The 24817-nt window shown below is 39.9% G+C and overlaps 1 protein-coding gene across 1 annotated transcript; it reads right to left on the bottom strand.

The window, feature by feature from the left end:
* LOC109228047 (E3 ubiquitin-protein ligase ATL6-like) lies at positions 7113-7891 on the bottom strand. Its single transcript, XM_019393230.1, has one exon. The coding sequence runs from the start codon at positions 7842-7844 to the stop codon at positions 7113-7115; it is 732 nt and encodes a 243-aa protein (XP_019248775.1). The 5' UTR covers positions 7845-7891.

Here is a 24817-nt window from a genome sequence, read left to right as displayed (position 1 = left end):
TTGCCAATCACACCCTTGAACCCAACACCCCACTGTTTTGACTATTTATTAATTTTAAAGAGCAAATCCTCTGTACGAAAATTTAACCATTCAACAACGTACTTAGACAAATGGTTGTGACCTCACCCCGAGGATCCAACCAAGATTACATCTTTCAAAAAATGTGATTTACACCATTATTTGGATCATTACCTTAACAAATCGCTTAATATAGAATTTCAAAGTGATAGCATAACTTACATACTCCAATACCATGCTTTACGGTAACATATGTGTCATAGAGTATTTTAAGAGAAACTTACAAATTGTGGTTGAACCACGGTATCAATTCTCGTATATAACAGCATCATGGGCACAATTGACCACACAAAGTGATATGTGAACATACATATAGTGTGAGTAGTTGCGGATTAGAGTAATCACGGTAATTTTAAGATTTTGATAAACTTACTAAATCAATACTTACTTGAGAATAATGGTACAACTTAGGACAGTTTAGCAACACGTGAAGTGTAGCTGGACTTGTACTCCTATATATCACTCAGAAACTTCAACTATTGTAACATGCCTCCTAGAGACATCGGCTCACATGGTATGACTTTGAGAATATGGACTATAAGGCTGGATATAATGATCATCCCTAGGTAAGTCCTAGCAGGGCAGATCCGTGTGCATGTTGGTCGCCTAGTGTCCTAGCCACATGCAGCGATTACATCTCAAATAACATACAGACCAAATAATGAGAGGGCAGTTCTTTCGCAAGATAAGTCTTCGCATACTTAGATCCTTCGAAGTCCAGATATTTCCTCCTGCTTAACAAATTGTTTGCATCTCGCCAATTGTAACAACTACATTCAATTTGTTGCGAAGGGTAACGAAGATACATATATGTTAAATTTAAAACACAAAATGTACATCCAAACCTAAAATATTACCTCTCGCAAGGGATACATCCGATCTGGGCTATAGTTGAACAAGCGTCATCTCTAAGTACTGCCTCGTTACTAGTTGATACTGAGAAGGTGTGGTCCATCACAATTCAAAAACCCCAGCATGGGAAATTATCTTTTCCATCTTGTAGAAGTACACGAATGTTTTGATCCATACGTTGTAGGTTTCGTCCCTTTAATGGATAAATGAACACAAGTCTTTGAAAAACAAACTAATCTCTTGATGTGGTTTCCAGATTCGTCATGGCAAACCAGAAAATGCAATAGGCCACTAAGGTCTCCATGAAAACAGTGACAATCATGACTTTTTTTCAAAATGGCTCAACTTCCCTACCTCCATATCAATTTTTTTCCCAAAATTCGACGCATAACCCTCAGGCATCTTCAACTTCCGTTACCCAATTACAAATCTGGACGTCTTTCCTCCAAAGTAGAATGTGTAACTTGCTTTGGGCTGAACACCTTACCATTGTTTCGCTGGTCTGCAAGTATAATTCAGGCCGCCTACAATATTCTTAGTAAGTCCATTCTGACTCTTCGTATCCTTTTGTCTTACTCTTTAACATCCATCACTGTGTTCAACAAATTGTCCAAAATAGTTCTCTCTCAATATGCAATGACATCAAGGTTGTGACAGAGAAGATTATCCTTCCAATACGGCAACTCCCAATTACTCTGTTTTCGGAACTCCAAGGTTATAAGGTAACACCGTATCCGGAATCATATAAGGTGGAACTCTCAGTAACTTTACTGAAGTTCTGGACCCTCTCCCAAATTTCCTCACCTGAAAGTATCACGAGGTGGGAAATCACATTCGAACTTTATTCCTTTTTTGAATTGCATTTTTTCATCCTTTCTAACTCATTTGATCAGGGAGGCAAAATTACGATGACAATGCAAAACCATATGATTGCTTTCGGCGCATTACTTTTCAAATGGAAGGCTTACGTATTTTTTCATGCAGTAAGGACTGAAGCTAGACTTCTACCAAGTAGACAGTCATCACCCAGAGATCTAACATTCCATACTGCCAGGAATAAATCATTACATATGTCCACATATATAATTAGCACCTCGCTCAAAACTGAAATCGTTCTGTTTGAGTTAGATATGTCATTATGTCTTTCAACACGCTGCTACCACAATTATTTTAGCTCAATCATCAATAGCGTTGCAAATATACATCAATTCAAACTTTTCGGATTACGTGAACGGAGAGTTAATACAATTTAAGAAGGATAGTGTAGTGACTATTATGCACCAAAGATCTCGGAGGGATTGAGGTAACGGGCCAGTGTTGAATTATCAAGGCAGATAATAAAGAAAGACAGTCTATGTTAAATGGTCTTCAAAATGAATAAATATAGGAATAAGGTGTTCTAATAGATGCAGGAGGATTACAGATAGAGAGAGGCGTGGAAGCGGCATCCGAACACAACAGAACCTAACTTCGTAACATCCTAATCGGTCTTCGGCACTAAGTCACCTACTTACGAGTGGATAGTCCTATCAAAGGTGGCTCAATATTAGACATATCGTCTTCATCCTCTGCCATAAGGAATGACATCACAATTACATAGGCTGTGTCTTTCATTCTGCGAGAAAGTTCCAAGTGTGGCCTCTCATTAATGAGTTTTTTTAAGCAGATAACTCATCGACTGCCAGGGATAGTACCACCTGCGTAATCTGATTGATAAGAAAGGAATATAAAATCGCATTGACTTCGATAGTGTAGGGGCGCCTTGATTTCCCACTGGTAATATGCCTTTAGCAGAAGGCTTTCGCAAACTATATATGGTCCGAGTATACCGTAGGATGCCGTCATCTTTTATAACATATATATAGTGAACACAAATGCACCATCTTATACAACGAGGAGTCAAATTGTCCAATGACGAAAAGTTCCTAACTTAGAAAACTAATCTACTCTTGCTTGTAGAAATCACCAGTGATAATTCAGAATATTCCACGGGCCAACTAGTTACGGCGAGTAAGTTCAATGAAGGAGTCATGGCTCTAACCTCGAGAGAGAGTAGTATCCCTCATATTCAGGACTAAAATTCTCATCATAAACTTAGCCTCATACATAAGGCTTTGCGGTAATGCAACAGACAACTCCCTATCAGTGCGAACTTCCTATCTGTAGGGCCGTGGGATACGGAATAAGCTTCCTCTAAAGCTTCATTAAAAACGAAGTTTTCCGCGTTCATGGGCATTAGGAGTGTGTTGCGAGCATTTCGTTGGACTTCAACCCCAACATTGTGTGTGTCAGTCCAAGCAAGGAAATCCGCAAACCAATATGAATTCTAGTGAACTACGATTTGTATTAACGTCGCAGCATATGAAGCGCGTATTGAGCTCATCAACCAAACAACGATAGATTTATGAAATAAATTCCTCATGAGGCGTGCGAGTCTAGTGCGTCATAACACATAGAACAAGTCTCTCTATCAATGGTGAAGTGTGCGCGATGGGATAAAACCCGTAATCGTGGTACTCATAGAAGAGTGAACTCTCTAGCGTGCGGCTTCCGATGGGTTTATGTCAAACTTTCAATATCAAGTGGCTTGCTGAGAGAGCGAGCGAGAGTAGAGCACTAATTACTTCGGTGTAGGCATATATGATATGGCGGATAAGAGTGACAATATTGCTGTGTAACTTGAGAATGAGAGTCATTCTAACCGCTCTAATCTACAATTAAAATCCTGAATGCGCACCGAGTCACCGGTCAATTAGAGGAGATAATATTGTAGCGAGTCCAAGTACGGTATGTTCCATCGGTATACATGAGAATAAAGCAAGAGAGGAGACGATATATTCTAGCGATAAGTGGGATTCATTATTCTTATATATAGGACAATGTATTTACAGAGTACTTCCTTTATATTAGGGTAGTGTGTAATATATATGAAGTTGTTCTTTCACAATTCAATCAAATATAAATTAATACAAGAACTAACAGATGCGATGGAGTTTCTAGAGTCCTTCAATTAAATCGTAGATTCTAGTTCAAACCAATAACACTTATATATCGTAAATATTCAAACAAACAATTCATGAAAGAATTATCATAAAATTTATTATAGTGGGCGAAAACTCTACCAAATTAAAAGCTAAGAAAGGGGTGAGTAATTACTAAACTTGGATAAGAGTGTAAAAGTGAGAATTAACAGTGTGTGTGCACACAGGGTGTGGGGTGAGAGAAGACTTTTCACAAGCTTCACAAAGCAAGACAAGTAGGCAGAACACATGCAACAATTTTTTAAGGGTTTCCGGGCATTTGCTTTAACCACCGATTTTTAGGGGAAATGGGTTTGAATCCAGGCTTAAGCCCATTCCGAGACGACGGAAAAAGTGGAAGCACGGGTTTTGGAAGTGGCGAGCGAGCAGCTCCAGGCGACTGCAGTGGCAAGGAGTGTTGGAGGGAGTTATTGATTGTAGTTAAGGGAATATGTGGTCGAGGAGAGAGTTTGCTCAAATGTGTGTGTTGGTAAGAATAACATAACCATTGTGTGGGATGGGCACCTGAGGATCAGCGCAAGTTTCTGTGACTCTGATATGTTAAAAACGATAGCTACTCCACCTTGTGGAAATCGACTATGGTGCTGGTATGGCAAAATAGATTAATTGGTACTAATTTGACCACATAGCGACCCAACTTGGTCGCCATTTTTTGACCGTTTGACCAAAATGGCGACAAAGTTTGGTTCGACCATATATAAGCAAAAATTAAATTATTTTAAGTTTAATTTAAAAATAAAATTTTTAGAATTTTAATTCATTTTTAAAACTAAAGTGTATATACTAAGTTTATATAGGGTACTTAGAATTGTGGATGGAGCTTGGTTTATGGTAGAATATAGTGAGGTAGTATGAATATAATATAAAAATAATACCAATACTTAGTATCACTGGAAGGATATGGTATAAGTAGAATAATAATAAAATCATAATGAGGTTTTTATATATATATATATATGACGATCCTAAAGTGATATAGTGCTTTGAGTGGACGGGCACTGTGAGACTAATATATACTAATGAATATAGGCCTCAGTGAGTATAATAATAAGATATGAGGTAATATCTCGACCCGGATATAATATTACCTAAGGGTGAGCGCTCGTCTATCGGAGTACAGTGTAAGTGCATTACGTGGAAGGCCGTAAAGATAAATAAATAGTGGTTAGGTATTATTGTCATAATGTATATATAAATGATCATAATATATAAATATAGATAATTGAATATAATGTATATTGAGTTATATATATATATAAGCTACATGTCGTTGTATAATATTACTTAATACCTGTATACTTAGTGCATAGTTACAGCGTATCTATATATATTACATATATGATAAGCCATATTCGATATAATATTACCTTAATACGGCTTATTACTTAGTGCATTAGTATAAGCGTAAGTATATATATATTATATATAATATAAATATAAGCTACATTCGTTTAACTAATACGTTATACTTAGTGATGTACAGCGTAGTATTATATTACATATCATAAGCCATATTCGATATAATATTGCCTATACGCTTATACTTAGTGCATAGTACAGCGTAAGTATATATATTACATATATATAAGCATATTCGATATAATATTACCTTATACGTTATACTTATGCATAGTACAGCGTAAGTATATTATTATTACATATATATAAGTCATATTCGATATAATATTACCTAATACGCTTATACTTAGTGCATGTACAGCGTAAGTATATATATTACATATATATAAGGCCATATTCGATATTAATATTACCTATATACGCTTAATACTTGGTGCATAGTACAGCGTAAGTATATATATTACATATATATAAGCCATATTCGATATAATATTACCTAATACGCTTATACTTAGTGCATAGTACAGCGTAAGTATATATATTCCATATGTATAAGCCATATCGATATAATATTACCTAATACGCTTATGCTTAGTGCATAGTACACCGTAAGTATATATATTATATATGTATAAGCTACATTACCTAATACACTTATGCTTAGTGCATAGTATAGCGTAAGTATATATGTTATAGTATATTAAGCTTACATTCGATATTAATATTACCTAATACAACTTATACTTAGTGCATAGTATAGCGTTAAGTATATATTATATAATATATATATATATATATATATATAGACACACACGCACGCTTCGTAGTAACTATTCATCCCTTGTATTACAAAAGTGTTAACGGCTAACATTTATATTCTTTATTTACTAAATACAAAAGTAATTTTTAATTTTGACCTTTGTTGACCTAAATAGCGACCAACTTTGTCGCTAAACATACATAATATATATATTATATATATATATATATATATATATATATATATATATATATATATATATATATATATATATATAGACACACACGCACGCTTCGTAGTACTATTCATCCCTTGTATTACAAAAGTGTTAACGGCTAACATTTATATTCTTTATTTACTAAATACAAAAGTAATTTTTAATTTTGACCTTTGTTGACCTAAATAGCGACCAACTTTAGTCGCTAAACATACATAATTTTAAATTAGCGACCTAGGTTGGACGCTAAACTTAAATCAGATTTATTTATCTTTTTTATCATATTTAAAATATTAACCGGGTCCCAGATTAGCGACCAAAGTTGGTCTATACTCTACTGAGCGACCAACATCGGTCGCTAAAGTTGAATTATATTTATTTATATTTTATAATTTTTTTAAACAAAATTATAATTATTAAAATTTTATAACTGGGTCCCAAATTAGCGACCAAAGTTGGTCTCAACCTGTTTTCTCTTTATATAGCGACCAACCTTGGTCGCTAATTTTAAATTTTATTTATTTATATTTTGTTATTTTTTAAAAATAATGTTATAGTTATTAAAATTTAATAAGTGGGTCCCATGAAGCGACCAATATTGGTCGCTAATCTGAGTAATTCTTTGACCAAGCAAGTCTGACCCGTCCGGTCAACAGTTTGACAAAATTTTCGACCAAGTTGCGACCAACGTTGGTCGCTAATTTATTTAAAATCATTATTTTATTATTTTCACCAGTTTAGCGACCAACTTTGGTCGCTTTTCTTGGCAAACCAACTTTGGTCGCAAAATTTTGGTAGCTTTTTTTTATGCAGGAATTCTAGCAGTGGTTGATTTTGGTGCAAGGCGGGCGAAGTTGGGTGTTTTATTTCTTGGTGTAGATTTTGTTGAACAAATATGAACGGGTGTTTGAGAAGACTGCTGGTTCATCACTTCCTGTGGACCAGCAGTCACGTGAATATCTATTACTGCATCATTTGTTTCTAGTGATGAAACTGAGCTAACATTCTCTGATTGCTGAATTGTTTCTTGCAGTTTAGCAGAAGGTTTTGTTTTGAGATTTGCACGGCAAACTGGGCAAGTGGTACGAAAGGCAAGCCAAGCATCAATGCACTCAGGATGGAACACGTGGCAACAATTCGGAAGAAGGCGAAGAGTATCTTCATCTTCGAACTCGTTTAAGCAAACAGCACATTCTAGGATAGATTTGCCAATCTTTACGGCTTTGACATCGGAGTACACAAATACCGGCAAAGTTTCGATGATATTAGGTTCGAGTCCACGGGAAACTGGTCGATGACGGAAGAAGTAAGAACCCATTGGTTCGTCGGGGTTCATGTGACGTATATATAATGTGATGAAAAATGCAACCACGAATAATACGACACAAGCGAGTACTATCGCTAATGCTGGGCTGATTTTAACACTTGAGTACTCCAACGCCGAAGATGATGTTGTCGCTGACACTGTACCAGTTGTGGCCACAGCGTAAAGCAAACACAAGAAGAAATCAAACATGTTATTTCTCATATGCTTCATTTTCCTCAAAAAGTGAAGCGGTAGTGTTAACTTGTAGTGTGAAAAGCAGAGGAGATTGTTAGTTGTAAAGGCAAAAGGTGGGATATAATGGGGCTGTTTCTTTTGGATATATTTATAGTGTTGGAATGGCCTACCGCAAATTAAAGGAGAAGAAGTATTAAGTGGCCAGCACGAGAATAATCAATAATGTTTTGACTTAGGAAAGTACTTAATAGGCTTTTAAAGGTTAGGTACTTAAAAAAATAAATTTTGAAAGGAGTTAAAATATATATCTTCCGGCTTAAAATTGTGTCTACAGAGGAGAAGACATGAGCCGAACTATCAAATGTCAATGGAGAGGAGGAATATTCAAGAAAAAAGATAGCCGGCCCCATTTAATTGGAACTTTAAAAAAAAATCTTAAAATTCAAACTCTTCATCTTTAATAGCTTTTGGCCTTCGTCATGTCTTAAGAGGTCGTGAATCATTTGAATAACAAAATTAAAGAAATAAATATGTCCCATCTTTTACGCAAACATAACACCTACCATAAAGTCTTCTTATTTTTATTCTTAACATAGTCCTTCAACTACTTTCAGCTGTTTCAAATTCAGTCGCGAGATGTTCATGGCATCCCACTCGTGGCAAAAGATTCAGAAGCTTATCTTTGAGTAACAGCTGAACTGGTATTACTGGTCCATTTTCTGCTCTAGACACAAATTTAACTCCTTACAAAATAAGTTTTTCTATGTACTTAATCTTTAATAAACCTATCCAGTCCAAAGCATTTGTGTTAACCCTTTGTTTATCCGTAAAACGGTGCAGTTGAATTTATTACGTGATTTATAGACAAACGAACTGATTTGATTCAAAAATGGTAAATAAAAAAGATTAAAAATAAGACTTAGCAATTAAAATTGAAGAAGGTGACAAGCCTGGCTCCGAGAACAGCGTCTCTGAGAACAAAAATGAGAACAAAATAAAAGAGCAAATAAAGTTATTTTAATTGAGAGTAAAAGTGGAATATAGCATAAGTTTTACAAAGAACTTCGTGTCTACAATGGCTACTGAGCCTGCTATTTATAGCTATACTTAGGGAAACAAGATCCTAGGATCAAACTCCACTTAAATGACAATAAAGGAGCCACTGATGAATATGTAAGGGCGGGACATTAATGCAAATATTCTCCGCAACGTCTCCCCATTTAATGTTAGAGAATAATCTTCATTGAATGTTATCTCATGGCAAACATTCAAACTGCTCTCGTTGACCTGACTCCCTTCGGGGTTTATCCGATACCAACTGGTACTGGTAGTTACTTGACTCGCCTTTTACCTGTCTTCGGCTCTACGTGGCATGCTGTCATTCGACCATTTATTACGGACCAATTTTATCTTAAACAGATAGTCCCCCTGCTTTCCAGTGACAATCTTTGTGTCACCAGAAAGTTTGTGAAGATCCCTTTCTTGGCGGAAATTCTCCTGAACAGTCTCTGACGCTTGAAAGGTCGTACGTCTTCTTGCATTTAATATCCCAAACACATGTTGCCCCACGATTCAACAATATTTTTTGTCGGTTCTCGAGACAATCATGACCACAATTTTTGACGTCTATATCTTTACTTATACTCATCATTTTACCTCTTTCACTTTACAAAATTTTCATAAGTTCATCATCATCTCTGCACTCAACCTCCTCCTGCTTAGAAAACTTTCATCTTTTCTGGCTTTCTCTAAAAACTATACTACCTTTTTACTACCATGGCTTCTTCTAGTAAATCTTTTAGAAACTCTGGTCTTATTTTTGGTGGAGGCCCGAAGAGAAACAAAAACAAAGAAGCTGATATTGATTCCGAGCCTCCCACTGTAAATACCATCATACACAAACAGCTAAGTACCGCCAATGACTTCGAGGAGAACCTTCTGTTCGCCTCTCCATGAACTTAGGCCGTTAGCAAATACCCCTTCTCTATTCGCCCTTCCAGTATTCCTGCTATGAAGGAGAACTGCAACTGCCCAGACTTAACAACTTTCTCTAGAAATGATAGAGCGCGTTACCTACACCAAGAAAGGTTTTACGTATTTTTATACGTATCCCTTCACCTATGGTTCGTTTTCTTTGGGGACGAGTACAGGGCTCGACCCCGTAATTTGTACTTTTTTGCCGGTACCACGTCTGCTTGGCGCAAGTAGTCCCATCTATATGGCAAATGGTGTCTTGCCTATGTCAGTTGTGCACGGAGATTGGGAAAACTCTAACCTTGGCCCAAATGATGAATCTCTACTCCCCCAAAATCTTTCGTGGGAAGTAATAAATTTCGGCAAACGTGGCTACCACGCTATCCTCACCAGCGTGGATCATGACAATGATCGCGGGTGGATGGAGCGGTTTGTCATCATTGCAACCAGGGACATTATTTCGGCCATAACTCTGTCTTTTCCCGAGCCGTGGAACCGTTTCCATAAGTTTCTTATTTTTTTCCCTCCTTCTTGAAAAAATTATTTTCCGTTATTGTTGATCATTCTCATTTCTTTTGTCTCAGCTGCCCGATGGACACCACCACGGGTTCAAGGTCCGGACCAGTGGGTTCAAAAGATTCTGGAAATTATAACACCAAATTCCCGCCAATGGAAGGAAATGGCCCCTAAATATGGGTGGAAGGCCAAGAGCCATGGTAAACCGATTCCCCTTTTCCCTTTTACCTTTGTACAATCATAGGTAACTTTATTAAAAAGTTACTGACCCTGTTTTCTCTTTTACTCAATTCAGGACTTCTGCAAGGCTCTATTACTTTCCCCGAAGTCCACATTTTAACAAACACCGAGGAGGCCAGGAGGGTGCTATAAAGTGCCCTTGCTCGAAGCAGTTCCCGTGGATCTGCTTCCAGTGAAGGTGCTTCCTCTCGGAGTCCCCAGCCAGAGAACAAGCAACCAAAAAGGCAATGTTTTTCTTCTATTAAGACTCAAAATAAGAAAATAAAGAAGGCCACGACCGATCTGGCCACAGTCATAGTGGTCATTAAAGATGAAGGGAAAGCTAGTGATGAAGAGGCTTCCCTTCAAAGGAGGAAAAGATCTTCATCAGCTCCATCGGATGCTCAACTAGGAGAGCTTCAAAACACGACCGCGTGTGAGGTCTAAGCAATTTGGGTTGAAATGGAGATAGTAGAGGATGTTGATTCGCTTTCCGACCCCTGTTTCTATTTCTGGTCCAAGGAGCTCGAACCCCAAGCCTTTTTTGCCTTCGAACACTGAGCAACCAATAATCAGCATTGCTCCTGCCGCAGCTGCTTCTCAACCTTCTACGCCAACCACTTCACACCCCTCGACACCAATTGTAGCTTCGTTGCTAGCACCCACTGCTTCTCCTCCACCGGTAACAGATGCTCTCGAGAGAGATGTTTCTCGTCCCTAGTCTCCAGACCATGGGAATTTGGAGTATAAATACTCACCCCTTTCCCCAAATCCCTAAAGGAGGAGAAGTGCTATTTTTCGGTTTCGAAGGAGTGTCATCTGCTATCCAGGTTGGTAGAACTTGCAAACTACCAGAAGTGGTTGGCTTCAGAGAAAGATAAGAAGAAAATATGCTCCCTTTCAAGGGAGTGTTTGTTGAATAACGCCATGCATAGCGTGACAGCGGTACCACACTTGTCCTCTTATAACTTCTTTTCCATTTATCTATTGCAATAAGATTTCTAATCTTGATATTCCTTTTTTACAGGCCAATTTCCTTGCTTCTGAGGGCCTGTAGAATTTAATCCTCGATAAGCAACGACTCCCGTCCGAGCAGGATCAACTGTTGGCTAAAAGGGACCAACTTACAGTGCTGAAGGCAAAGACTGCTGAGGCGGGCGAGCTTAAGGCCCGATTGCAGCAAAGTGAACGAGAGATGATGGCCCATAGCCAATAGCTACTTCATTACATGAACAACTCCAAGAAGCTAAGGCTAAGTGGGTCGAGCTCCAAGATACTGTACTTGCTGCTATTGAACGCGAGTTTGCCTCCGAGGAGCAAGTGAATAACTTGAAGGCAGCCTTGTACTCCAAAATCGAGGAAGCCAATGCCGCCAAGGAGATGAGGGCCAAAATGGAAGAAAGGCTCAAAAAGATCATGGAGCAAAACCGAATTCACCTATCTACAACTCGTGAACTTGACTTGAGCCTCAGTTCCATGAGATCCGAGAGGGATGACCTTCAGTCCAAGGTCGATAGGATTAAGGCAAAGATCCAGTTCCAAGAGGATTCCCTAGTGTTTTAGAAGACATATTCTATATATCGAATGAGGAGAAAATCCTTGGAAGAGGCCAAAGCGGTCATCATCGACATTGATGATTGCATCGCCAAGGCCTGAGAACTAGAGACTGCTCGAGAACGTCTTCCCGCTGCTGCAGTTGATTCTTCAGGTGCTGGTTCCGAGTTCTAGGGGACCGAGGAAGAGATTGAAGAAGATGGGGATGAAGGCCAAGAACTGACAGTTGATCCTCCTTATTCCACCGGGGGAGACACAGTTCCCACTCTCCCTTCGGACTCCGGTGGCGACAATGCTTAGAAGTTTTCTTCTTTGTGTGTTTTTTTGGTACTTTGTAATTATGTCAGACTTTCTATTGATTTTGGCATTTTGGTACATGAAAATAAATTTGCTTATGCATTGTGCAAAATTTATTCATTTTGCATTGAATTAGATAAAGCTTCGGGTATATTTTCATCCAATAACTTCTGATTCTGGGCATAAACTCTTCCGAAATCAACCCTTTTCTATAAGGGTTTCATAAGAGAGGGCCCTCTTATGTTTACGGTGCTCTTGAAGAGGACGTCTCCTGTTCATTTCGGCATAAGATTTTGAAGATTTTTGTTAACTTTCAAATGATAAAATCAACTTATCATTTGGACAAGAAATAAGATAAAAATAAAAGGACTTTATTTTATTCCTTCTATATTTAAAATTACATAAGCATTCGTTTGCTAAAGGAAAAAAAGAAACTGCCAATACATGTAGCTAACTTGTACAACTTATTTTTACGGGGCCGGTCATGTAGTCCCCAGTCCCGATGTGATATTATTATTCCCGAGTCTCGCAGTCCTCGGTTCTCATGGCATTCTTGCTGTCATATCTCATACTATTCCCCCTAGTGTTCGAATGCGAAGTATGCGAATTGGAACACTGGAGGTTTTGCTCCATTTGTAGAAACCACGGGTGAATGGTTAAATAGTTTTTGGTTCGATTGCAAGTTTTGCTTCCCATTAGGAACTTGCCATCGAGCCAAAGATTATTTAGCCATCCCATAGCGCTTTGTGATTTCAATGCCTTGTCATTTAAAGGTCTTAATCTTGCCGATGGCACTTCTTTAGTAGTATGGTTGTTGTTGCTGCCTCGTTAAAATCTTGATAGAAAACCCGATTGGGACAAAAAATGGTCGAAGCAAAAAAGAGTGCAACTCATACTTCCAGTATGGATAGGATCCATCAGTAGTAATATCTTTTGAGATGAGTCATGTTTCAGTTGGTGGTAAATTTGACTCCATCTTGATTTTTCAATTCGTATGATCCGTTACCGGTGACAACTGAAACACAGTAGGGACCTTTCCATGTTGGACCCAGCTTCCCATCATTGATTTCCCGAGTGTTCTGAGTCACCTTTCTCAAAACCAAGTCTCCTACTTTGAAGTAGCAGAGATTGGCCCTCCGATTATAATACCTTTTCATCCTTACTTTTGAGTCACCATCCTCAATTATGCCAAGTCCCTGCGTACATCGACCAAATCTAGCTTCACCAGCAATGCCACATTGTTTGTTTCTTTATTTGCTTGGGAAAACCATAAAGTTGGCTCACATGCTTCTACCGGTATTGAGCTTCCATACCATATACAAGAGAGAAAGGTGTTTCTCCTATGCTCGACTTTGCCATCGTCCGGTACACCCATAGCACACCATGTAACTCTTTGAGCCATTTGCCTTTAGCAGATTCTAACCTCTTTTTGAGGTTTTGGATAATCGTCTTATTGGTTGACTCCGCATGTCTATTAGCGCTCGGATGATATGGTAAGGATGTGACTCTCTTGATTTTTAGATCTGCTGGAAATTTGTGACTTTTGAGCATATGAACTATGGCCCGTTATCGCAGGCAATCTCCTTAGGTATCCCGAATCGGCAAATTATACTACTTCGCGTTCACCGATATTTTGGTAAGGACCTGCTTCAACCCATTTAGTGAAACAATCAATTAAAACTAAAAAGGAATCTTACCTTTTAGGGACCCGGCAGACCCGGTTGCAGTGGACCAACTATATCCATCCCCCATTTTATGAATGGCCACGGGGACAATACCGATTGCAAGACTTTCATCGGTTGGTGCACCAACTATGCATAACGCTGAATTTGTCACATTTCTTAGAGAACACCTTTGCGTCATGTTCCATATGAGGATAATAATATCTTGCCCTAACTAGCTTTAATACCAACGAATCTGCACCGAAATGGTTCCCACAAATTCCTTCATGGACTTCTCTCATCACGTAGTCTGCCTCCAAGGTTCCCAGACATCAGGAAAATGGAACATGGTAAGATCTTCGGTATAATTGTCCATCCATAAGGCAGTAACGAGTCGCTTTGGTGCATAGTTCTCGGGACGCCTTCGGGTCTTCGGGCAATTAGTCATGCCGAAGATATTTGACAAACTTGTTCCTCCAGGCTCAGCCTAAGTTGGTTGTATTCACTTCACAACAGCCATCCACATCTAGTACCGAATATAGACGTTGAACGAGAGTATGTAATTCAAATCCCTTCATCTCCGTAGACGACCCGAAATTAGCCAATGCATACGCTTCCACGTGCTCTTCTTTTGGAATATGTATGATCGACCATTCCCTAAATCGTGTAAGCAATGCCCGAACCTTATTCACATATTGTTGCATGTGTTGCTCCTTTTGTGTCAAATACCCCGTACACTTAGCTTACTACCAAAAGGGAATCAATTTGATCTCAATAACCTCGGAGCCAAGTCCCCAGGCCAGTACGAGTCCTGCAACCAAAGCCTTAGACTTGACTTCATTGTTAGTTAACGGAACAGTCTTAATGGCCTACCTCAGGGTTTCCCCCAAGGGCGTGACTAGAACCATCCGGAGCTCGAACCCTTCTACATTAGAAACTCCATCCACAAAAAAGGTCCAAACTCCTGATGTTGTTCTCGACACCAACACTCTTTTTTAGCAGCTAGGGGCATTCACCTAGGACTGAAATCTGCCACGAAGTCGGCCAAAACCTGTGATTTGATTGCAGTCCTGGGTTTCTACTCAATGTCAAATTCACTAATTTCAGCTGCCCATTTAGCTAACCGGCCTGACAACTCAGGCTTGTGAAGAACATTCCGCAAGGGGAATGTTGTCACAACGGCTATTGGGTGGCACTGAAATAAGGCCTAAGCTTTCGAGAGGTGACTACGAGAGATAAGGCCTGCTTTTTGAGATGCGGATAGCGAGTCTCCACTCCTAAAACTATTTTACTAACATAATAGATGGTAAATTGCGTACCTTCGTCCTCTCGGACTAAGACGGCACTTACCGCTACTTTCGAGATTGCTAGATATATCAGCAACTGTTTATCCTCCCCTAGTTTTGATAATAGCGGAGGGCTTGATAGGTACCATTTCAAGTCTTTCAAGGCCTTCTCGCATTCTAAAGTCCATTCAATATCGTTCTTCCTCTTCAAAAGTGAGAAGAAGTGGTGACAGTTTTCCGAGGATCGAGAGATGAACCTGCTTAACACGGTCAATCTTCTGGTTAGCCTCACTTCTTTTACGCTTGTCAGTTGGTCTGGGATGTCATCGATGGCTTTGATTTTATCGGGATTTACCTCAATCTCTCACTGTGAGACCAAGAACCCCAAGAACATACCTGAGCCAACCCCGAACTCATATTTTCCCGAGTTGAGTTTCATATTATACTTCCTCAAGATATCGATGGTTTCTTGGAGGTGTTTCAAATGATCACATGCGCTCAAAGACTTGACTAACATGTCATCGATATATACTTCCATTATTTTGCCTATTTGTTTTTCAAACATCTTGTTAACGAGCCTTTGATAAGTGGCACCGGCGTTATTAAGCCCAAATGGCATCACATTGTAATAATATGTGCCGAAATTCGTAATGAACGAAGTTTTTTCCTGATATTTTAGGTTCATATTGATTTGATTGTATCCGGAGTAAGCATCAACGACACTCATCAACTCATGCATGGTCGCAGCATCAATTATTTGATCGATATTTGGCAATGGGAACGAGTCTTTAGGGCACGCCTTATTTATGTCCTTATAATATACGCACATTCTAAACTTGTTATTCGTCTTTGGAACTGCAACTACATTAGCTAATTCTAGATATTTTACCTCTCGGATTGAACCAATTTGAGTAGTCTGGTTACCTCTTCTTTAACAAACCTGTTTCTGACCTCGACTATTGGGCGTTTCTTTTGCCTTACCGGTGGAAAATTTAGGTCCAGGCTTAGCTTGTGCACGACCACCTCTAATGGGATACTCGTCATATCCGAGTGCGACCATGCAAAACAATCAACGTTAGCTTTAAGGAAATAAATAAATCCTGACCTGAGTTCGGGATTGAGTCATGTTCCCAAGTGAAACTTCCTTTCCAAGAATTCTTCAAACAAAGCCACTTGCTCGAGTTCTTCTGCGGTAGACTTGGTTGCAACTGTCTCCTCCGGTACCTGAAAATATCTCGGTACATTGTGGGATTCCAACAATTCCTTGCCTTTATCATCTTCATTTATCACGGGAGAAGGCATCGGTTCAGGTAATTTCTATTTTTTGGGATCCTTCCCTTTGTTGCTAGAAATCGATATTGCGTTCATCTCTCTTGTTGTAGGTTGATCTCCTCTGATTTGTCTAGTTCCCTACAAAGTTGGGAATTTCAACAATTGATGTTATGCTGAGGTACAACCTTTATCTTGTATATCTATGGTCTTCCGAGGATTATGTTGTAGACATATCATCGTCTATCACTTCGAATAAGGTTGTCTTTGTTACCCCTTCGGCATCTGTGGGCAGCAGGATCTCTCATCTGGTTGTCACACTTGTCAGGTTGAACCCAGCTAAGGGTTTTGCTACCGGAACGATGCTTCCGGTCAACATTGCTTGTTTCAGTACTCTCCATTAAATAATGTTGGTTGAGCTTCATGGGCCGATCAAAACACACTTCATTTTGAAAGCTAAGACATTGAGAGAGGTTACTAGAGCATCGTAATGCGGGAGAAGAAGCCCGTCAGCGTCTTCCTCTGTGAAGGTGATATAATCTTCGGTGACTTCTGATCCACGTCCAATCTGCACTAAATAGTGAGTGGAAACAGTCACTGGAAAAATATTACCCAACAAGAGTCGGGGTCGATTTCCAAAGGGAGTTACAATGGGTGTTATGAATATACACTTGACGAAAGTAAACGGAATAACTAAATTGCACTTCCACAAAAGGTTTTGATGTTTAATTCTAAGTTTACTCTAGATATTATAATCTAAGAAAAGAAACTAAAAGCGAATTAGTGTTTTTGGTGTTTTTCCAAATAATTAAAAAGCCTAGGGATGTGACCATAACCTAGGTGTTAGCCTAATGGGTTGAATACGTTAATACTTGTTTTGTTGATTGGAGAGTATTATGGCTCTCAACTCTACGTTACCCACTCAATACCTCTCGGTCAAAGAGTGATTTTACCCAATTTGGCTTTCTCAAGTTCAAATGGGTATCAAACAACATAGTTGATACGAGCTCAATTCGGGTTCTCACTATCTCTAGTTTGAACCATTTAATTAGGCTAATACAAACCCTCAATTAGCCCAATACCTTGTTAGCCAAGTTATCCTAGACTAGGTCCCTCTTTCTCAAGTAGAGACCAAGTCAAAAAGGCATGAATCAATGTTTGCAATCATTAATTCTAAAATTGAAGCATAAACTAAGCTAAATAATCAACACCCAATCATAAACAAACATTGAATTATGTACCCATAAGATTTACACACGAGGGTTGGGTCACAACCCTAGTAAGAATCTAGCTACTCATAGTGGGAATTCAAGAAAATAAAGAAGAAATGCTAATTAAACTCATAATCAAAGATTAAAATGATAAAAATATAATATTTAAACACTAAAATAATCACAAACTTCTTAAAATGGCAAAATGTTACAGCTACAGCAACTCAAACTTCGAAACTTTACCTAAAAATGTGAAACTCGTCTATTATAGTGGCCAAAAATTCGCTGACAAAATGTCCCTTGGGAGGTTCTGCAGCCGCACAATTCTTGTGCGTTCCACACTTCAACAAGGATTCAGGTCTTGGTCTTTTGCACACCCTCTGAACTTTGAATCATTTGTTAGTGCAAACCTTGTTCTGCGGCCGCACAATTCATGTGCGGTCAACACATTGGCCAAATTCCTGCTGGGCTCTTTCACATGATCTGCGGCCTTAGATGGAATTCTACGGTCCGTGCTTTCTTTTACGGCCGCAGAAATCCTTCTACGGATCAAACTTCTTTAGTTATGTGCCCTTTCTTGCCTTGGGATTCGGAACACTCCTTTTGAGTCGGATTGCATCATGGGAGACCAAACTTCCAACATTCCTTCAATTTGCACACATTCATTATTTTCGGGAACATAAATCAATACTTTCGGACTAAAATAAAAGCAAAAGGTGCTAATAAGTAGTCAAAATCCCCACTTATCAACTCCCCAAAATTAAGTCTTTGCTTGTCCTTAAGCAAATAAATTAGTTCCTGATCGCTGCCGACTCAACACTACACTAAGGTAGGAAGAGCGGGTCGCAACAGCTTTTACCCGATAGTGGATCGTGATCGATTTTCCATAGGGAGCTAGAGAGGGTGTTGTATTATCTGCTTAGTCTAGAATTGTAGTTGTGCTTCTAATATCACTTCTAACATTTTCGGTTTTGATTTTTATATCTTCTACTTTAAGACTAATATTTGAAGCTAAATTATTCTATGGAGATATTACTAAGTTGTAATTAATATAGAGAAAGGCACTAGGGTCGTGGCATTACCTAGGTGGCTAATTAACGGGTAGATGCTACTAAGGGTAAATTGACTTATTTGGGGCTTATGCTATAACCGTTGCTCAATTGTACCAAATCTCACACCTCTCGGTAGAGAGAGTGGTTATGCCCAATTGACTCTCTCGAGACCAATTGGGTAGGCCAATTTGACCAAGCAACTAGGGTTCAAGTGGGGTAATTACTCTCTCGAGGTTTAACCCGTTAATTGGGACTACCATTTCTCATGGGTCCATCCCAATTTCTTGTTGGGTCAATTTTGGGGTCATAGACTTTCTTTCTCAAGAAGAGTCAAACCCACCAAACTAGAATCAGTGTTTGCAACCACCAATCCTTAATGAAAACCTAAAATTGACCCAAATAGCAAACACCCAATATCAATCTAGCCTTAGATTGCAACACCCATTAATTACCCACACTAGGGTTGAGCCACAACCCTAGCTAGTGAGTTTAGCTACTCATGCTAGATGCAAAAATTAAAGAAATAGATGAAGAAGCAAACATAATAATTGATTACTAAGGAAGAAATACGAAATTAGAGGTTAAAGATGCCAAAAATGGCTAAACCCAATGTTCTCACGAGCTCAGCAGACTTCCGTATATAAAACTTAACCTAAGAATGGAAAAAGGATCTATTTATAGTGGCTGAAACACTTGGACAAAAATACCCCTGCGGGGTCAGCGCGGGCCGCGCAAAAAGGTAGCGCGGCCGCGTGGGCTCTTGAAATCTTGAAGATTGGCTCTCTGAAGTTGAGGATAGCAGGCCGCGCAAAAGTGTAGCGCGGACGCATGAGATCTGGCGCGGACCGCGTGAATGTGACCGCGGCCACGTGGCTTGCTTTGGTCCCCAAATTTTATCTCTCTGAATCTCTTCACGTGGACCGCGTGAAAATTTGGGGCGGCCGCGTGAGCTTAACACGGGCCGCGTAAATCCAACCGCGGCTGCAATGTGATAGTGCTGAATTAGCACTTGTCTGAATCTCCAGTGCGGCCGCGTGCACTTTTGTGCGGTCCGCACTAGGGTCTTTTTCCTTCACTTTTCTTGGCCTTTGATGCTTGAGCAGGTTTCACTCCGTTTTGAGCCGATCTTTACAATTCAGTCACTTTGTCGCTCAAACCTGCAATCAAGCACAACCTGTGAGCATTTTTGGATTATTTTGTATCAAATTATACTCAAAGCATAGGCAAGTAGGGGCATAAAACACGTTAAAATCCTACTTATAAGACTGCATTGGCATCAATCCTCCAACTTGACAGCTCTTTGAAGTTTAGCTTTGCGGACCGCACAGAATCGAGTGCGGCCGCAATGAAGTCAATGCGGACCACACAGAATCGAGTGTGGCCGCATCACTTGGCTGCCTGAAAATGAGTACTCTCTGAACCTCTCCTTTGCGGACTGCACAGAATGGAGTGCGGCCGCATTGGTCATGTTTTGCTTAGCTTGGACTTGTTCTTGGTACTTGTGCATGTTTCACTCCTTTTGGAGCTGGTTTTGACGAATCGTCACCTTCTTGATCAAACCATGAAATCAAGTACAACACGTAAGCCTTTGGGACTATTTTGTACACATTTCTAATCAAAACTCAAGTAAGAAGGAGTGTAAAATGCATCATAATCCCTAGTTATCAACTCTCCCAAACTTAAGCTTTTGCTTGTCCTCAAGCAAATAAAATAATAATACCCACCCCTTAAGAGTAAATCCAAGAAAATTCATCCGGCCCAAAATGACCTCAACTAGCCTCAATTAGGACTAACAATTGCCCTCGATTCAAATGAATCATTAACAACATCCACTCTTTTAAACACCATGGATCTAGTGCGACACAGGAGCATCAAGAGTTGACTCAACACATCAAAGGAACTCTTTCTATTACTTTGGTCATTATGGAACCCAAACTCACACATCCTCGACTCTCCCTGAGCAAACCTCGCCTTTAGGATAGTATCACTCAGAACAAGGTTGATGGAAATACACTCATCTCTATCAAGGAAAAGTCAAAAGTCCGGCACTAGGTACCATATGCTTGCCCCTTATGTGAGTCGCCACTAATGTAAGCTTCATTCAACTCAAGATCATATAGGGATTTTGTGGAGACATAGTAAAGGATTTTGGTGTAGGGTAGGAAATGTTTGGTCTAAGTAGGTTCCATCTTCCCTTTAGCACTTCTTTTGCTTCATTTTGGCACACATTCACTTGACTTTTTAAGTCATTTTACTTCTTTCTAAGGGGTTAGAGAGACACACTGTCACTCTTTCTTGTTCATTTCAAATCTTTTCTCCTTTCTAAACTTTCCACACCTTTCATTCTTTGCTTTTATTGAATCCCTTCATTCTTTTCCACATTGAACATTATTTTTGTCTTTTTGATTTTCTTTTTTTCATTGCCTTTTCTTTTCTTCATTTNNTGAATTAGCACTTCTCTGATTCTCCTAGTGCGGCCGCGTGCACTTTTGTGCGGTCCGCACTAGGATCTTTTTCCTTCACTTTTCTTGGCCTTTGATGCTTGAGCAGGTTTCACTCCGTTTTGAGCCGATCTTTAACAATTCAGTCACTTTGTCGCTCAAACCTGCAATCAAGCACAACCTGTGAGCATTTTGGGATTATTTTGTATCAAAATAATACTCAAAGCATAGGCAAGTAGGGGCATAAAACACGTTAAAATCCTACTTATCAACTCCCCCAAACTTAAACCTTTGCTTGTCCTCAAGCAAACAAAATAAAACCCACCCCATAAAGGAACATCCAAGTGATTCCAGCTATCCTAAAGTAACCTCAACAAGCATCAATTGGGACTAACAATTGCCCTCAATACGAATGCATCATTAACACATTTTAAACTTTGAAAACTATGGATCAAGTGTGACACAAGAGCATCAAGGGTTGACACATTTCATCAAAGAACTTTTCTCAAATACCTTGGTCATTGTGGAACTCAAACTCACACATCCTCAACTCTCCCTAAGCGAACCTCACCTTTTTAGAGTATTGACATACGAACCGAGGTTGATGGAATTTCACTCATCTCTCTCAAGAATAATGTCACAAGTTCGGCTCTAGGTACCATATGCTTGCCCCTTATGTAAGTATCCACTAATGTAGGTTTCCTTCAACTCAAGATCATATAGGGCTTTTGTGGAGTCATTGTGAAGGCTTTTGGGTAAGGATAGGACATGTTTTAGTTCAAATGGGTTCAATCTTCCCTTAAGCACTTCCTTTGATTCATTTTGGCACACTTTCTTGACTCATTTGAGCATTTCACTTCTTTTCAAGGGGTTAGAGGGACGCATTGTCACTCTTTCTTATGCAATTCAAATCATTTCTCCTTTTTTCTACTTTCTTCTAGCCCCTTTTTTTTCACTTTTGTTTCCCTTGTATCCCCTTTTTATTCCTTTTCGCATTGTTCTTTCTTTTTGTCTTTTTCTTTATTCAAATCAGTGCTTCCCTTTTTCTTTTTGCTTTCGTACCGTTTACCACTATTGCTTCCTTTCTTGACTCTCCTCCCCCAAACTTAGACATTTGCCATTATCAAGGGAAGATTTGGGTGTCAAGAGAGGGTATCTTTTAGAACGTGTATAGGCTTGTAATATTGGTTCTTGAAAGAAAAAGGTTCAAGGCTCGAAAGGGTTAACTAGGGATCATTTCATTGGTAGGCCATTGAATTGTTTAACTCAACATTGGGATCAAGGAGAGCCTACAATCACTTCTCAAGTCAAATTTCACCTAGGATTTCGCCTCAACAAACATTCAGGGCAAGTTCTAGACCATTGGCTCGGGACTTGGACTCACATCGATTTCTCACCACACATGCTAGGGGATTGCTAAAGACATCGAGTCGAGGGCCCACAACGACCTCAGTTATGATTCAAGCGCACAATGGTCCAAAAAGACCACATGATGATTGTTTGGTCAACACAAGAGTCTCAAGGCCACGACTTTCACCATCCTAACACAAGCGTATGTCTTTGATCATGGGATCAAAGGCAAATGTGCCAGGCCCAAGTGAAGCTTTGCCTGAGGTACCCTTAACTACGAAATAACAAAAATAAAAGAAAAATAAAAAACGGACTCAAACCCTTAAGAAGGTTGTCACGCCATCTATCATTGGGAAGAGCCATCCGGTTCGCACTATACTCCACCCTTGGAAAGAACCGTGGCATTAAGAAAACCAAGGGTTTATTGAAAAAGCCAAAAACAAAACAAAAGGCTACGAGCCTATCTACGAAGCTAAAAACGAATTTTTTTTGCGAAAATAGAAAAAACAGAATGAGTATATACAATAGGGGAATAAAATATACAATGAGAGATGAAAATATACCGAATATAACTTTATATACAGACCAAAAGATAAGAAAAAGTATGATAAAAGTAGCTAAAATGTAAAGTTATATATACAGACCAACTAGGAAATCAAATAAACAGAACATAAAATGAAAGTCTAATATGTACAATCATCCAGATAATCCAAAAAATATAGGGCGCACCCCCACGAATAAGAGTTGGCATTGTCCCCAATGCCAACTACACAAATAAGCACAAAATATCAGTGAAAGGATATAGAAGAGCTCCCTAGTCCTGGTCCGTCTGCATAGGATCCTCAGTGGTCCCCTGATCCCCTGTATGGGCGGGAACCTCAGACTGGTCCCCTTCCTGCTGTTGCTCTGCTGCTGGGATAGTGGCCTGCTCCTGGACCGGCTGAATAGTGGGTGCATCACTGGAGGGAATCCCCTGAGTCTCCGCAAGCTCAATCACTACACCCTCTGCACCGGGAAGCTTCCTCTTCTTCCTTGGAGACTGGGATGCCTGCCCCTGCTGGAGGAGCTGGATCTTCAAATAGCAAGTCTAAAGGCATTTGATCTGCCAATAGCTTGTCCACATCCGCCCTAAGTGCCTTCACCGACTCCTTGGACGCCCTTGACTTTCTCATCTTTTTATGCTCCTTGGCAAGCTCTTTCAGAGCTTTTCCATGTGAATCTACCACCTTAGTCAAGGTGGCCTGAGTCTCCATAATCTTCTCTTGGTTGGCCAGGAGCTTCTTCAATGTTTCCTCAATAGACTGAGGAATCTGAGCAGTGGCTTGTGCTGACTGGGCCTCAACTGAAGTAGCCAATGTTGACAACTTGGATGTCGCAGCTGACATCCAGTTGTTCAAACTGGCCAAAGTCTTTGCTAACTGATGGGCTGTGAGAGGGTTGGTCCGGGAAGCAGGGACTGACGGGCCAGCTGAAGAACTAGGACCCGCAGAAGAGGAGCGCACATCAGCAATAATTGTGGCAGCTGAGATGGAGGGAAGCTCAGTAGAAGGCTCCACAGCAGACTCTACCGCAACTGGCTCCTCTGACTGGCCAATCGGGGTAGAGGTGGATGCCTTGTGCTTCTTGTCCTTTGGGTTGTCAGGCCCCTGAATGCTGAACCATGAGAACGGGGACACGGGGCGAACTTTCACATCATAAGGCTTCTTCTTCACCTTCGCATCCCGGAAATACATGCTGAGAGTGTTGGGAAATGGATAGTTCCCAATACTCTCAACTCCCACTGAGGTGATCGCCCTGTTCATCACATTCCCCACATTAATAGGGAAACCCGCCATGATAGAGGCAATCAGCACAGCACGAGGAAGAGGGATAGTCTGGTCATGGGAAGTGGGGTCAAGCCTGTTGCACGCAAATGTAAGCCACCCTCTAGCTTCGAAGTTCAAATTCTTCCTCAAGATTTTCACCCTGCCTGTATCCAATCCGGAATAGTAACCGGATAAGCCAAATGCTCAGCCAACCATGGGCGAACCTCCTCCTTCATTGCCAACTTCTCATTGTATTGAGTTTCGTCTTCATCATCAAAACCCAAATATTCATTGAAAGCTCTCCCAGAAAATACTATGTTTTTGTCTCGCACTTTGGTCGCAATTGAGCCCTTTTTGGTGTGGGCTACATTGCA

This window comes from Nicotiana attenuata, chromosome 6 (assembly GCF_001879085.1).
Source record: "Nicotiana attenuata strain UT chromosome 6, NIATTr2, whole genome shotgun sequence".
Taxonomy (NCBI): Eukaryota; Viridiplantae; Streptophyta; class Magnoliopsida; order Solanales; family Solanaceae; genus Nicotiana; species Nicotiana attenuata.
The sequence above is the reverse complement of the archived record's forward strand: the minus strand, read 5'-3'. Positions and strand labels throughout refer to the sequence as shown.